This window comes from Bremia lactucae, linkage group LG10 (genome assembly GCF_004359215.1).
Source record: "Bremia lactucae strain SF5 linkage group LG10, whole genome shotgun sequence".
Taxonomy (NCBI): domain Eukaryota; phylum Oomycota; class Peronosporomycetes; order Peronosporales; family Peronosporaceae; genus Bremia; species Bremia lactucae.
In genome coordinates, this window is record NC_090619.1 from 5,072,640 (window position 1) to 5,087,371 (window position 14,732).

General features: G+C 44.3%; 5 protein-coding genes across 5 annotated transcripts; 2 read left to right on the top strand and 3 right to left on the bottom strand.

The window, feature by feature from the left end:
• Positions 1-1,005: 1,005 nt before the first annotated feature.
• CCR75_008173 (uncharacterized protein) lies at positions 1,006-1,323 on the bottom strand (the record flags this gene model as incomplete). The annotated part of the gene is made up of 1 exon (XM_067966227.1): positions 1,006-1,323. The coding sequence occupies one exon, from the start codon at positions 1,321-1,323 to the stop codon at positions 1,006-1,008; it is 318 nt and encodes a 105-aa protein (XP_067818648.1).
• Positions 1,324-4,189: 2,866 nt separating this feature from the next.
• CCR75_008172 (uncharacterized protein) lies at positions 4,190-6,865 on the top strand (the record flags this gene model as incomplete). The annotated part of the gene is made up of 1 exon (XM_067966226.1): positions 4,190-6,865. One exon carries the CDS (start codon positions 4,190-4,192, stop codon positions 6,863-6,865), a length of 2,676 nt encoding a protein of 891 aa, XP_067818649.1.
• A 1,785-nt stretch (positions 6,866-8,650) lies between these two features.
• On the bottom strand, positions 8,651-8,901 carry CCR75_008171 (uncharacterized protein; the record flags this gene model as incomplete). Its single annotated transcript, XM_067966225.1, has 2 exons — positions 8,651-8,827; positions 8,872-8,901. 2 exons carry the CDS (start codon positions 8,899-8,901, stop codon positions 8,651-8,653), a joined length of 207 nt encoding a protein of 68 aa, XP_067818650.1.
• Positions 8,902-11,756: 2,855 nt separating this feature from the next.
• On the bottom strand, positions 11,757-12,304 carry CCR75_008169 (uncharacterized protein; the record flags this gene model as incomplete). Its single annotated transcript, XM_067966223.1, has 2 exons — positions 11,917-12,304; positions 11,757-11,876 (listed from the first exon to the last, which is right to left on the bottom strand). Exons 1-2 carry the CDS (start codon positions 11,986-11,988, stop codon positions 11,757-11,759), a joined length of 192 nt encoding a protein of 63 aa, XP_067818879.1. The 5' UTR covers positions 11,989-12,304.
• Positions 11,936-12,154, top strand: CCR75_008170 (uncharacterized protein; the record flags this gene model as incomplete). Its single annotated transcript, XM_067966224.1, has 1 exon — positions 11,936-12,154. One exon carries the CDS (start codon positions 11,936-11,938, stop codon positions 12,152-12,154), a length of 219 nt encoding a protein of 72 aa, XP_067818651.1.
• Positions 12,305-14,732: the final 2,428 nt, after the last annotated feature.

A 14,732-nucleotide genomic window follows, 5' to 3' on the forward strand; every position in this document is an offset into this window, starting at 1 on the left:
ACTCTGGTTAAGTGTCGTCACGGGAGCGGTAATCCGTCTCCTCGTGCGCACTTACCAAGTAGGAAGTAGTTTTCAGACTGATTTATATTTAATAGAATTAAATACAAATACCTATTTTTACCAATTAAAAATGTTATCTCTATAGATATCATTTAATATGTATTGCGAGCGTATCTTTCTAGAGACCTCGCGTAACGGATGACGCTAGTCGTCATCACGGATGACGCTGGGCGTCATCCCTCCTAATGTGAATGCACCCATGTGCATCACATCCACAAGGGTTGGTCACAAATGTGCACCACACCCGAGTGTTGGGTCAAATTACGATTATTTAGTAATTGACCATCCCCTTAAGTACACCAAATGTACTTAATGGGGACTGTGTAACATTAGGGCAACTTTAGCCCGTTACAACTTTACGCTGATTACAGTGTGGGTAGGGTGCCTCGAAACTTTACGTACACAAGAGTACAGAGGAAGGTTTCTAGGTAGCTATCGGTCTTAAGCTACCAAAAGGAAATTTAATGGATTCAGAATTAGGGAAAAGTAAAGTGTATTAATATAATTGGTTTACTGCGTAACGATCTTCTATCTACTACTGAGCTTATTATAATAATATATTTCAAGTATGGCGCCTCCTTGCGCACCGCACAATCGTGTCTTGAAACAATTGGCGATAATACCAAATTTGGTATTATTGGAACTATTAAGTCACAATTAATAAAGATAATAATTTTGCACTGCTTTGTTTTTCCTCTCATAGAAAATAATAATTAATTATTCCTCTCATAGAAAATAATAATTAATTATTCCTCTTAAAGGAAATAATACTACACCGTTACATCGCTTGTAGAAAAGCAACATAAATACAATTCGAATCGCAACTGTTGAAGTAAGAAGCGAATTTATGTAACTATTTCTTGATCTTTAAGAAAACTTGCTAAGCTACCTTACTCAGGCATAGGTATCGAATTGCTTGGTACCAACATTGTGCTCAAACATTTATTACATACCATGTTGCATTCTAGCACGTCGTTCAGCACGTAAAGCTGCTTTCTTATCTGTTCTCTTTTTCAAAGCAGCTGACCACTTCGACTTTAACCGGTTAAATATAGAGAAATTAAAAGCCCTTTCTTCTTCGTCTCCGTGAAGCGCTATCCCGGCTCCACGTAAAAGCCGTCCATTCCCGTGTTCAGATCCGTAGTGACGACTTTGGTCATTCGAAGTTGCCGACGAAATCTTGGCCATAGGAAAAGAACTGCTACTACCAATGAGTATCGATGCGATGACCACCGCTTTAATAATCTTGGATAGAGCAAGCATGGTCTCGAGTGCGGAAAGTGTTGGAGTTATGAGATGTCCTGTAAATTGCAAAATGAGATTTCGACCCAACCTTTTCCATCAGCAGGGAAATAATTCAAATGATTACATACTGCGATGACAAAAGCACGATACTTCGTATTCTAAACATGATGGCGTTGCATTGTTGAATCTCTACTGGAGCCCAATGTCACGGCCCCCCATAACAAAGGGATAGTACGGTACGCCATTAATTCTGCTTTCATTGCAGTATCGTAAGATAGGCACAATACGCTGTGTTCTCTCACATAGCTAGCGCAACGTCTTGACTAATTTCGTGACAATTAAGGCGACGATACTTTGCAATGCATTCCAACAGCTAGACCGTTTGACAACGATGAGATGCTTTCGCTACCTCCAGCCTTCATATATAAATGTATATATTAAATTAGGTGGGGTGCTGGCAACATTAAACATTTATTTCTTGGTTTTGGCTCCCTTGGTGGGTCCATTGTTTCGTGTGGCCTGCGCATAAACATTATCTTAGGAATTGCAGCAATTGCTCGGCAGATTTCTCATAGAAAGGCGGCCGAAGTGTTACAACACAAGTTATTTTTCCATAAAAAGACCTCGTTAAATCGTTCGAAAAAATAGTGGTTACTGCATGAAAAAAGCAGGTGCAGTCCGCAATATGTATTGCAAGACTTTCCCAGCGAAAAGCAAGCAGGGAAATTAGCGATAATAAAACAACGTCCAATTGACAGGCGTCATTTGTCTGAATAGCTCAAGAAAAGCTATGCTCCTGAGCACGAGAATTTAAAACCCAACACATTGTAGCATACAACTATGAACAGCTAATTTGACTTTGCTCTGCCTTACATGAATGATTCGCGCCTTGATTACGTGAAGTTCAAAAGGTAGCGGAGACGCGCTTGATATTTTTGTTAAACGATCTAGCTGTTCGAATGTTGCATTCTCTCAAAGTATTGTCGTATTTTTTGTCACAGAATGAGCCCCCGACGTTGTGCTCCCCGGTACTGAAACAAAAAATGCAATGCCTTCACAATTTAAACCTCTGATTTGATTCCTCGCTAGTAAAAAGATATGTGCTTTTACGTGGAGCTGAGATAGCGCTACCAATGTTAAAGAAAAAAGGTATGCTTTCAAAATTCCAAACACGCTAGAAAATGTTTTGTTGTATATAGGAGATGAACGTCCAATTTTAACAGGTCACAGAGAGCTACGCATAGCAATCATCAAAGGTGAGCAATTCCCATAGCTAACGGCAAATAAATGAACGTCTTACTTGTTTACGACTTGCGTTCCAATTTTTATTCATATTCGAAAAGCTATAATTCTTTTAGCAAATATTTCGCAAGTTGTATTACCTGGCCGTCTTTATTGAATTGCCAAATTTTGGCTGACTCTTCTTATGCAAGTTCAATTACAAATTCTAACAGAATACCTTCATAATAAATCATTTCTGCATTAATCGAGTTTAGCACTCATCGAGCCTTTGAATGATCTGGCGAGTCAATTTCATAAATGGAAAAGTAGTTTTCAGAAAGCAATGCAACATCAAGTTGTCTTCCGAGGAACAAAATACTTCCATTTCTTGCTGATCTTTGAGTTAATTGATTAATACAGAAATGACTTTAACGTCAGCCATCGAAAAGACATTTCAACATACTAATAGTAATATTACTACTAGCATTCCGATATTAACATTTCCTGGTTAATTTCTTACGTTAATATCAGCGACTGCAGTAGTTCTGGAATCAAAGATAAGAAACATTTATTCTGAGTTGTTAATTAGAAAGCGGCATTGAGGATGGTAGTGACTTGTTCGCGACTGCAGTAGTTCTGGAGTCAAAAATTAGAAACGGCCTACCCCTGCTGTTTTTTTAATAACTGCGCCGTCTTTCCTTCAAATGAGATTCGAGATTGCGACCTTGATTTGTCGTGATTCTTGAAGATTTGCTGGTCATAGGAAGAGAAGTGCTATTAGTGTAATGCGATGGCCACCACTTTGATACTCTTGGATAGAACAAGCATGGTGTCGAGAGCGGAGAATGTTGGAGTTGTGCGATGCCGTATAAATTGCAAAACGACATACACTATTTGATTTTTTGTGCCACAGTAGAAACACGATACTTAGCCTAATAAAAAAAGTCGGCAAAATCGTCAAAACTACGATTGATTTGTTGCTCAGTCGTCAGGTTGCCTATAAGTAGGAGAATACGAAACTTGAGTTACCTGGCTCGATTGAAATTGATTTTTTTTTAAAAGTATAGCTTGGATGGATGTATCCAAGACCACTCCGCTCCGGGTAATTTGCATGACCAATTGAGCGCAAGCTCGTCAAAACCCTGTCTGTTAAAATATTTCCAAAACTTGCCAGCCCCACCTAATTGAAGTAAATTTGTGCAGTTGGGGGTCATTTAAAAGCTAAGTCATGAAATAAAAAAACATGCGTTCGAGGTAGCAGCGCTTTTTTAATTCTAATTTATAATATCTGGGCGTCTGGAAAAGGGTACACAGCTGTGAAACAGAGCTGTGAGCTCCATGAATCACAACACACTTTTAAATTTTGATTGTCGCTCATCACTTTGAAAATCGAACTTATACTTTGCTCTTAGCACACTGACTCATGGCGCCATCCGCGATCGATCAAACACAAATATACATTGGTCTATCCTGATGCATGTAATTAGAAGAAGCCTTGTTACAAAATAGTTTTCAGGAGGACCTTACACTACTTTTTAAGAGCACTGAAGTCTTTTTATTAAAGCAGACTGTATATGTTCCCAAGAAGACAGCGCAATTTTATGTCTGCCACAACAAAAGTCCAAAACCGTAATTAGCGGGATCCACCCGTCCGCCAACCATAATGAAAAGCATGGCTGCACGAAAAGGCAAGAAAGCCCCGTCGGCCCGCAAAGTGACAACTAAGCGCAAAAATGTAAAGTCTCGAGGAAGATCTGCCGATGTATTCAGCGATGATGAGAAAGAGGTTGTGCAACAAGAGCGTGTGATGGACGCACGTGCCGACGTGGACGTCGTGTTCGATTATGAAGAGCCGACATTTGATCAGGAAGACTCCGAGGTGGATGAAGATGAGGCCTTTAATAGCGATGATGAAACGGCGTATGGTATGATTTTCAATAAACAGAAGGTAAAAGAGCTCAAAGCCGACGATGAAGATGGTGGAGACCTCCTCTCGGACCTCTTGGGCACAACCGCTGCTTCCCGCCTTTCAACTGCTAGCGATGACGACGAAACTCAAGACCAGAAGATTCCAAACCTTCAAAAAATGGTCGATGCACTTGTGAACGAGAAAAGTCGAACAAAAGTACACGAGATTGACGCTCAATACGTGAATGAGTCGACTGAAGGAGAACTGACGTTAGGAACTTTATTGGGGACGCAACCGCTCAATTCAGAAGAAGAGGACGTGAGGAAGGAAGGTGACGACAAAGCGACAATCTCGGAATTTGAATTCCGACGTGTGCGGCAGCAAGTTCGAGAGCTGGAAGGAGACGGCCAAACGCTGACGTTGCAGACAAATCGTGATGTAGCGCATGATGCCCGGGCCCAACGCAAGTTGGCGTACATTGAAAAACGCAAAGAAGTGGACGTGTTTGAGCCGGTCGTGCGGCGGAATCGAAAGAAAGTGACGCAGGATTTTCGGATTCAGGCTCCAAAGCTCGAAAACGTGACTCCCGCGACGTTGACGAGCAAATTTGTCGCACAAACGGACATGGAAAAGAGTGTCGCTGCGTTGCTGAAAGCAGGGGATTTAAGTGACAAACGCGTCGCCCAGGACGAAGAAGACGAGCTTGCACGGAAGCACAGTACCCTCGACGAAGTCGCGCTGCGTCAAAAAGAGCTTTCGAAGCTTCGTTCGCTGTTGTTTTACGAAGAACAGAAGCAGAAACGCGTCAAGAAGATTAAAAGCAAATTGTACCATAAGATTCGCAATGCGCACGAGAAGAAAGTAATGGCAAAGCAGACAGACGAGCTTCGAGCGTTGGATCCCGATTTGGCTCGGAGATTGGACGACGAGCTCGCGGAGAAGCGTGCGGAGGAACGATTGACACTTAAGCATCGGAATACGAGCAAGTGGGTGAAGCACCAGCTTGGTCGTGGGATTCAAGCCGAGGAAGGGACGCGTGAAGCGATTGCGGACCAGCTCCGACGTGGCGAGGAGCTTCGACGGAAGATTGCGACTGTCGACAGTGACGAGGAAGAAGAAGAAGAAGAAGAAGATGCTGCGTCGCACTTACAAAAGCGTCTGGAGAAGCAAGCGACGGCCTTGGTGATGGAGATTGACAAGGATACGAATGACGCGAAGGAGAAGCGAGGCTTGCAAGGTATGAAGTTCATGCAGCGAGCCGCGGCGAAACAACGAGCAAAAGCGCGTCGAGAGGCCGAGAAGTTGTTGCATGAGATCCGGTCGAGTGAAGGCGATGGGAACCACGTGGACCCGAGTGAAAAGGAATTGACAGACGCCAAGAAGAGTGTGGGGACGCAAGCGGATGAAGCGGCGGTGACGCGGGGAGCGCTTCAGACGACGTCGATGAGTCTCCGTAGTGGCTTGTCAGCTCGTGCTTCGGGCGTGATTGCGATCGATCTTGGAGACGGAGGGACGGGATTTGCGCTTGCTACTGACACGAGTCGGCAGAGCAAGGAACTGGAACTGGGCACGAAGGAAAGCGAGGCGTTAATGGATGATACGACTCCAGTTAAGACGGAAGACGTGGCTATGGAGCTCGCTGGAGTTGATGAAGCGAATCCGTGGCTTTTAAATACGGCGAAAAAATCGACACGTCGGAAAAAAAGTAGAAAGAATGCGAAGAAGCGATTGCCGGAAACGGACGTTGGTGCGGCAATTGAGTCGCTGAGTCGCGAGGTACAGGAAGAAACCGATGCGAAAGTGACGAAGCGAAAGCGGGAGGAGAGCCACAAGACCGTGAAGAATGCCGAGGCTACAAAGAAACAAAAGCAGGAAGCCAAGGTGGCGGGACAGGATGAACTTGTGCGTCGAGCGTTTGAGTTCGTGGCCGAAGACGACGACGAGCTAGCGCACGAAAAGAATCGGTTAGCAGAGCAGGAGGTAGATGTGAAGAAGGGCGCGGAGATTGCCAAGTTGGTGGGCATGTCGGGATGGGGCAGCTGGGCGGGAGACGGTGTCCGAGTGTCCAAGCGTCAGCTTCTTCGGGAACAGACGGCCACAAAGATTGCAAAAGATGCCAAGCAAACAGCGCTTGCAAACCGCAAAGATGCGCGTCTTGAGCGCGTGCTGATTAACGAAAAGAAGGATAAAAAAGCTGCTCGATTTACGGTCAAGGACGTACCGTACCCCTTCACATGTCGTCAAGAGTACGAAGCTGCGATGCGGAATCCGCTCGGCAGCGACTGGAACACTTCCGTCGTCACAAACGTGCTGACAGCTCCCAAGGTCATGACGCGTGCCGGGACGACCATCATTCCGCTTGTGCTTTCGAAAGACGATCGGAAAATGGCAATCAAGGAGTTGAGCTTGAAGCGGAAAGCCAAGTTTTGACCAATGGTGCGTCACTTTAAAAAGGTTTTAAAGTGCCGCTGGATTCTATATTGACGAATGGTCGGATCGAGGAAAGGTGTCGTCCGTCGTTCAGCATTAAATTGACTAGTCATTAGATTTCGTAAAATGTATTTTGAAAATAAGTGTATTGGATGCAGACATTTCAGTTAGTAAAGTTTATTTATAGCAAGTTTAGATGACCAGTACGGTCACGAATAGTAAAGTGACGAATGTCGTTAAGGCAACGCTTAAGGCTGCACCAACTGAGGACTGGAGATTCACACCCGTCTTATATGCCGTTGCATTCAAGGAATCGCTGCTTTCATTTTTTGCCGCAGAGACTCGACCTACAATGTAATTGTCGATCGAAGTAGTGATCAAAGGTTTGATGCTGTCATTCGCCTCAACCACCTGGTCGTTTATAAGCACGGTCAGCGTCTCGGTGACACTGACGTTGGTGTTGGTAACGGCCTTGCCCATATACTTGGTAAACTCCGAGTACGTGATAGACTTTCCGTCGTACGGTTTGCCGGCTGCTTTGGCGAGATTCACATCGCGTCGCCATGTCATGAGCTCCTCAAATTGTGTCGATGTGGGAATTTCGACACCGTGTTTCATCGCCTCCGAGTAGTATAAAATCGTTTCGCATGCAGCGCGCATCCCCAATTCGTCAAGAAGACATGGAGGCATCCGAACGAGCACGACAGCGGTGATGATGCCCATGCAGGCGCTCGACTTCAGTAATTCAGACAAAATCGACTCGTTTGGTATAATGCCCGTGAATGGATAAAGCTTGTAGCCCGTCTCGGCAACGCACTTGTCAAACAGGACACTATTGACCTTAAAGAACCTTCGTACGGTTACCAGCATTTTGTTGTCGCAATCGTAGTGGTCGACCAATGCAAAAGTCTTGGACCCAACCTTTGCTTTATTAATTTTCGTCAGCGTCTGGAGTTGACGCGTGCCGCTTTCATTCTTTCGAATAACTCTTTCGGCAGTGAACCACTTGTTGCTATCAACGAGGCTCGTAAGCAGCATTAGCGACATTAATAGCCATTGCGCTTGAGAACGCATAGCGCGGCGCAAGCCGAAAATCTACGAGTGGCAACCAACATCAGTGTCTGAATATTGGAGACGTGACTTAGAGGGACCGAGCGTTTGCAACGTACAAATCGTAATAGTTTACTAAGCATAGTGTACACGGACGGACGGAATTAAATAGAACGATCAAATTGTGCAAAGAAGAAAAAATCACTAGATTACGCGAGGCGACAGCAGTACAATGTGTTGTTTGTCGTTTTACGTTTTTACCCAATACGGAAGCATATAAATACTTTTGGGTTAATGAACTATGAGTGTTGGTTCTAGCTGTAAGAGATGAGATGGACGCAAGTCTGTTCCATGTAGACAAAATTCCAGTCGAAGCTGTACGAGATAGTAAAGAGGCTTTGCAGGATGGTAACACGCCTGCCTTTGGCGGGTCTCCACAGATTACCTTGTTATAATAGTCCAGCCATAAAGTCGTATTAGATTCCATTTATTTATTATCCTTTCTCAATCGTCTAGAATGCACAGAGTAGCAAGGTGTTGGTTGAGCTTGTTTGTTATCTTACAAGCCAAGAACCACTATAAATGTATACAACATCGTCTATAATCTCGCGACTGTCAATTTTTAACAATATAAAGATTTCTCGTGCCTTTTTTTGCTAACGAGTGCGAGTCGCCCGCCACATACACAATAGATTTTGACGAAATTGCTGAGAGATGCGAGAACAATAAGCTTATTCATTGCATAAAGTCGTTCGATACAGAAGAGGTGGCAGTTGCACGGATAGTCTTCATCTTACTATAGGACAGCACGATGTGCGTTCGATGAGGACCACCCGTAAGCTCCTGAATATACGACAGCATTCTCAAAGGCATGCGCTTGTATTTGCGGATCACAAGCTTATGCAATAGCCTCTTCTTTAACGCAATTATAGTCGCAACAAAGACATACAAAGCACCAGCTGAGAAAGAATGATGGGGAGCTTCATATTATTTAAGGCGATCTACCGAGTCAGCTTGGTTTTAATAAATACACGCATCTTCATTCCAGCTTTTCGTAACATTTTTTAGCTACCAGTCCGTGCAGCATCATTCTTAGCGCTTGTCTCTTCCTTTGCCGCGATGTGTGCTATAATTTCGTACTGCGGAACAGCGTTCAAATTCAAAATGAGCGGCTACGTTTCGGATTAGTAATACAGCGCTTTATTAATGATTTGAATGACTTGTAAGTGTGAATGGTTAAAAGAGTAGTGGTAAGCCAAGCGTAACGCTCTTTTTTATTAGGCAGCGACCATGGGAAATAAGGAGCAGATCGTAGTTCTAAGAGCCTTGCTTGAAAAAAAGGATTTTACTGGTTAGAAATAGTCGCGCTGCTGTTGCATTTGTCGCCGACTCTATCAAGTGTCGCGGCGCTTATGACATGACCGCTACTTTGGCATGAGCCTTGCGTGTGCAGTTGGTGTTGTGATATACCATTTAGCATCTCACAAGCACTAACTCACTGCTCAATCATGTTGAATAATTTCTTAAGAAATGTCCCGCAGCGCTAAGAAAATAATTCGATTACTTGGTTTTGTTTTCAGCACTCCCGGTGCATAAAGTTCCCTAGCTGTTTAAAATGTGCGCTGCTACATGGTAGTGGCGGCCTGCTTTGCTACAGCTAGCAGAATCGGATATTTCAGCAACTGACACGCTAAGGATGCTCAAAGGCGGCGGGTTCTTGCGTGCTCATAAAACCTAATGTTGACTTCTAGGGGAAGTTTAGTGCAACATGTGCAGCCAAGAAGCTCTGCAGAACGAAGCATTGTTGTCGCTTAAATAATTCGTTAGACGACTCAATGTGCAAGTTATCGACAAAACGCTAGTACTTGATTTTGAGCAGGTACTATATGAGAGAATGTATACACTCGCAATAAACAAATTATTTTTTCATTTTTCGTGTTTTTCAAGATTATTCACGAAGGCAAGCGTCTCATAGTCCCTCCCAGCTTTAAACATCGCTAACACCTATAAGCGAACATATACACTGAGTTGTTACCAGTGCAAGTTGCAATATCGTCCTTACGCCACTTTACTCGTCGGTGTTGAGTCTTTTCGTCTGGGCGTCCTGGGCGTCGTACCACTTGTAAAATCGAGTAGTGCGGTCCAATTCACTGTCTTTGTAGCGGTTCCAAACCATACCGGCGCCAACACCAAGCACAGTGGCGACCACAATGTCCTTAAGGGGGGAGATCATTGCTGCAAAGGAGGTGGGGACTCGCTTCTTTTATGTTGTCTTGCAGACTGAAAATCGACGGACAGAAGCAACGATACTTTGTTTAAAATTACAAGAAGTTTTATAAAATTAAATTGAAATAGTCACGTTGTTCAAACGACGAATGCAGATGTCATTTCGACCATCAAATGATGTTTTCGCACAAACATAGAACTTGACACCGCGATCTTGACCTTCGCGACGCTGGTGCTGACAGCCTGACATGCTAACGATACTTTTTCTGTATGGAACGACCGCACCGCTGAGCTGACCAATGACGACGTGGCATACGCTAATCTACTCTAACCACAGCCACAAGCGCTTCCGCCCTTTGACGCGTTTTCTATCACGTTTAGAGGCCACAGTGCCCGGCTTTGATATGTCACCAATGCACTTTTTCACGCTAGGGACTCGGTGCTCGTGTGGAAGACAACATTTGTCAAAATAATTGCTGCAGTTCGGAGAGCTCATATGTTGTGTTTGTCGACACATCCATATTGTAGTATAAAGCAGTGCAACAAAGACAGAAATCGTATGCTTTCTTATGCATTTGTACACCTGTGTGCTTGTTACGTTTGGCATGCGCAATTGAAAAGTTACTAATTAGGTCTGACAAAACCACGCCGTCTTCATTGTTGAATACTAATATCGTGCTTGGCGTTTCCGAAGCCTCATATTTTTCTATTGTCTAATTGTTTAAAATTTATTAGTAATAGAAGATAAAACTGCAAATTACGAGTTAAAGAGATCAGTGAAAAGACTTTCGATAAGTTACGAGCCATCAAAGTATCAGCAGCTGATGCAAGATTATAGAATCAAATTACACACTACTGATTTCCAATCTTGTCATGGATCTTAGGCTAACAGAAGGATGTGCCTTTACGCGTGCTACCAAAAGTAATTCTTCTCATTAAACTTACTTCTCCTATATCTACTCAGCCACAGCGATACTTTACGCTTCCCCTTACGTTTCAAGTAGCCTGCCCAAATCTCTAAATGAAATTCTATCGCTGGAAACGCCATAGCTGCAGGCTGCAAAGCAAATGCAAGTCCGACACAATTGTTGCAGCAGTTTCGAATAGCTTATAGACTTCTCTTGGCCTTACAAATATGATTCGCCCATTGCTCTCCGTGGAGTCGGGAGATCAGCGGGAAAGCGCTTGACCGTTGTCACAGGTCTCCCTATTCAAATCGATACCATAATCGCAGTATTTTGACTTGATTGTCCAAAAATAAGTTTCGACTTTGTGCTTAGTGTAGAGGTCAAGTCTCAAAGGTAAAAGCTTGGGCTTTCTCTGCCTGCCTCTCCGCCGTGAGGTAGGTTTGATTTGACACAGGCGGCTTCGGAGAAAACACTGCGGCTTTTGCATCATAAGATTCTTTAGAGAATTAAGTATTTAAGTAGGCACCTACTTTTTTGGCACTGCCGCATATTAGCAATAAGAAACTTGGTGCATCGAATATGTTCACGAATTCGTCCAAACTGGGATTGCTTGTTGCGGAGTCAGCAGAAATGAAAATTCTAGTGATAGGGCACGGGCCATTCGATGGGGCTTCAAAGATGTATTGGATTGGGTAGGAAGGTAGGTATCAATGGAATCGCGCACCGGTATAGAGTGAACCATGCAACGCAGTCATGGATAGGATACGGTATGTCGTGCTTTCGTCGTCGCAGTTGGTAAAACTTTCCCCTGGCAAATTTATAGGTCTCTGTCATAAAGCAATTTTCACTGCATCTCACGATTCCTACCCTCTCTGTTCTTGGCACAATGCCTGTTCCATTCAAGCTCATCACGGCGGTCGCCATCGCATTCCTACTCATTGGAAGTAGCGCTTCTCCTCCTATGGCCAAGACTTCTTTAGCCGTCACGACAAACCAAGGTCGCCACTACGAATCTAAAGAAGTGGATGGACGTCCACTTCGTGGAGCTGAGAGAGCGCTTTCCTTAAACCAAGAAGAAAGGGGTCGTTTTAAGTTTATTAAATAAGTTTCGTAAGCTTTTTAAAAGAAAGCCGAAGAAGAAACTCACACGAACAGAAATACACATACGAAATAATGTAAGAAATGCGAAACCAGTGTAAATAAAATCGAACAGACAATTTCATTAATGAATACCTTCGTTGTTTGAGGATTGCAATTCAAATCGCGTTCAAGTGACTATTCTTTATGTCTAGTCTAAATATTTCTAGTGAGATACAATCAGTTAGAAGATCAGCACGCGCACGTATCGTCTGTCTTTTGACACAACTTGCTATTTAATTGATTCTTAAAAGGTGCTAATTTTCTGTTAATGATATTGACACGCCGAAATGAGGGAGCCGGTATAGCCACACACCCCTTTCGGTATAGCCACACGGCTTATACCTGGAGAAAATTAGATACCTTTTTTGCACCGCTTGCATATGTACTACCGATGCCGGAAGAAGGCATCGATAAAGAATTCTGTTTCGTCCATACCAAACTTGTGAAGTCACCGATCCTGGTGGTGTAGTGCTCCGCCACTCACTTCAGGACCGGGAGGTCCCGCGTTCGATACCGGCCGACAAATCCTCCAAGGTATAATGGGAGGTGGTCTTGTCCTGAGCATCAAAAGGTGTATATGATTTGAAATCCAAAACTAATCAATCATCAATTGAAGGGCATGTCCGGTGTAACACTAGATTTTCATAGGAGAGGGGTCCATACTCTTTGCACCTTCGTTCTCTTGTAGCCTGTTTGAACGATCAAGTACCGGAATGGACGAAAGCCTGTTTAAGGCTGAAGTCCTCTGTTCCGCTAAAGAGATCGCTTGATCGAGCAATTCTGGACCTAGCCGGAATAGATGAGCCTTGACAGGACCTTAAAAGACCTTTAATAAACACAATTATCCGGGTTCGTTTATCTATGGGATGAAATCTCACAAGATATCCTGTATGTATGGGCATAAGTGTGAAGATCACGGTGCCGTGTCTCAAACTCAGGAGCTCTGCTCGAGCCCTGAATGGGGCACGCGGCGGCACAAATGTTTGCCTGTGCCGGGTCTTTAAGACCTCATGTGATAAAATGGGTCGTGAAGATTGAGCCCTTAGACCCGAGATTTGGCACGTCGGGCTAAGTTAAACATGCCAAATTTCTTTTTCATTGAATCGTCATTGATGCGGCCAGCTTTAATGGCGTCTTCTTATTGGACGAGCCATCTTAAAAGGAAGTCGCTTCGGCTGCCTCACGCTAAAGAAGTTCGATATTTAAGCTTTCGAGTCGACGCGAAAGCGTTGGCCCGTCAGCAGTATGTAAATGCTGCTGTCTCAACAGTGCCAACTGTTAAGCACACTAATCTCTCAACGCGCAGGGGTGCTGAGTGAACAAGGGGCTCAACAGCCTTGCTGGTGAAGCAAGGTTACGTTTTCTTGGCTCTGGAGATTTCATGTTGTATAAACTCGGCTATTCCCGCTTGTTGCTCATCTCTTTGTCGAGTGAGCAACATGGCGCAAATGGCTGGCCCGCCAATGACCGAGCTCACGCGTTCGGCCGCTTTCCATTCAAGGTCACTCAGATGAGTGGACATTTCACGCGTTGCGTGGAAGCCTTCTGGAGGGACGTGAAAGCTCCCTCCTTCTTCAACCAACATGTCAATGTTAGATGGAACGTGCGTAGGCCGTTGGACGGACTACAAAGTGCTACTAGGTGTAATGGGGCACCGGGCATCCTTCGCTAGTACTGTTAGCAGTACGAGATAACCCACGCTGATTACAGTGAAATTGGGCTGGCTTGTTTACTTCACGTACACGACGTGAAGAGGAAGATTACAGGAAGCTAAGTAGTCTTTGTAACGGGCTGTATCGGCACATGAAATTATTAGGGCATAAGTGATATGCCTCCCGCCACATAGCCACATTTGATACGATCGGCTTGTGACACCGACAAAAAAAAATTTAAATAATAAGAAATTTTGAAATTTTTCGGACATAGAGGATTCTGAGCCTGAACTTCCGCCGACTGAGCACGCTCACGTGTCGTCGGCGGAAGTTCAGGCTCAGAATCCTCTATGTCCGAAAAATTAGGGATAATGGTTTGAGCGATAAACGTTGTGGTTGTACCCAACGGTATCAAGCAAAGCTTGATGCAATTGCCAACATGGGCAAGCGCAGATCAAGACCATTCCATGTGGTCTGTGACGTCAGCGATTTCGCAATCGGCTGCACGTGAATGCAATACGATACAGACGGCGCGGAGCGCGTCGTCTGTTTCCAATCGCGTCAGCTGCAACCAGCTGAACGCGATTACTCAGTGCATAACAAGGAACTCCTTGCCATGAAATATGCACTGGCTGAAATTAGGGTCTCTCTCCTCGGAGACAGACCGTTCATTGTATATACGGACCATGCGTCATTACACAAGGCCCTAAATAGCCCACATCTCTCGCAAAGAATGGAGAGGTGGCTATCCTTCTTCGCGGAGTAAAATGTTTCCGTGGAATATAAACCAGGACGTCTTAATGTACGATAGCACGCCGACCCGACTTTGAGCCGGCTGCGCATTCCAACTATGAAAACGATCCCACTGTTGCAACACTCATTTTAAGTGTT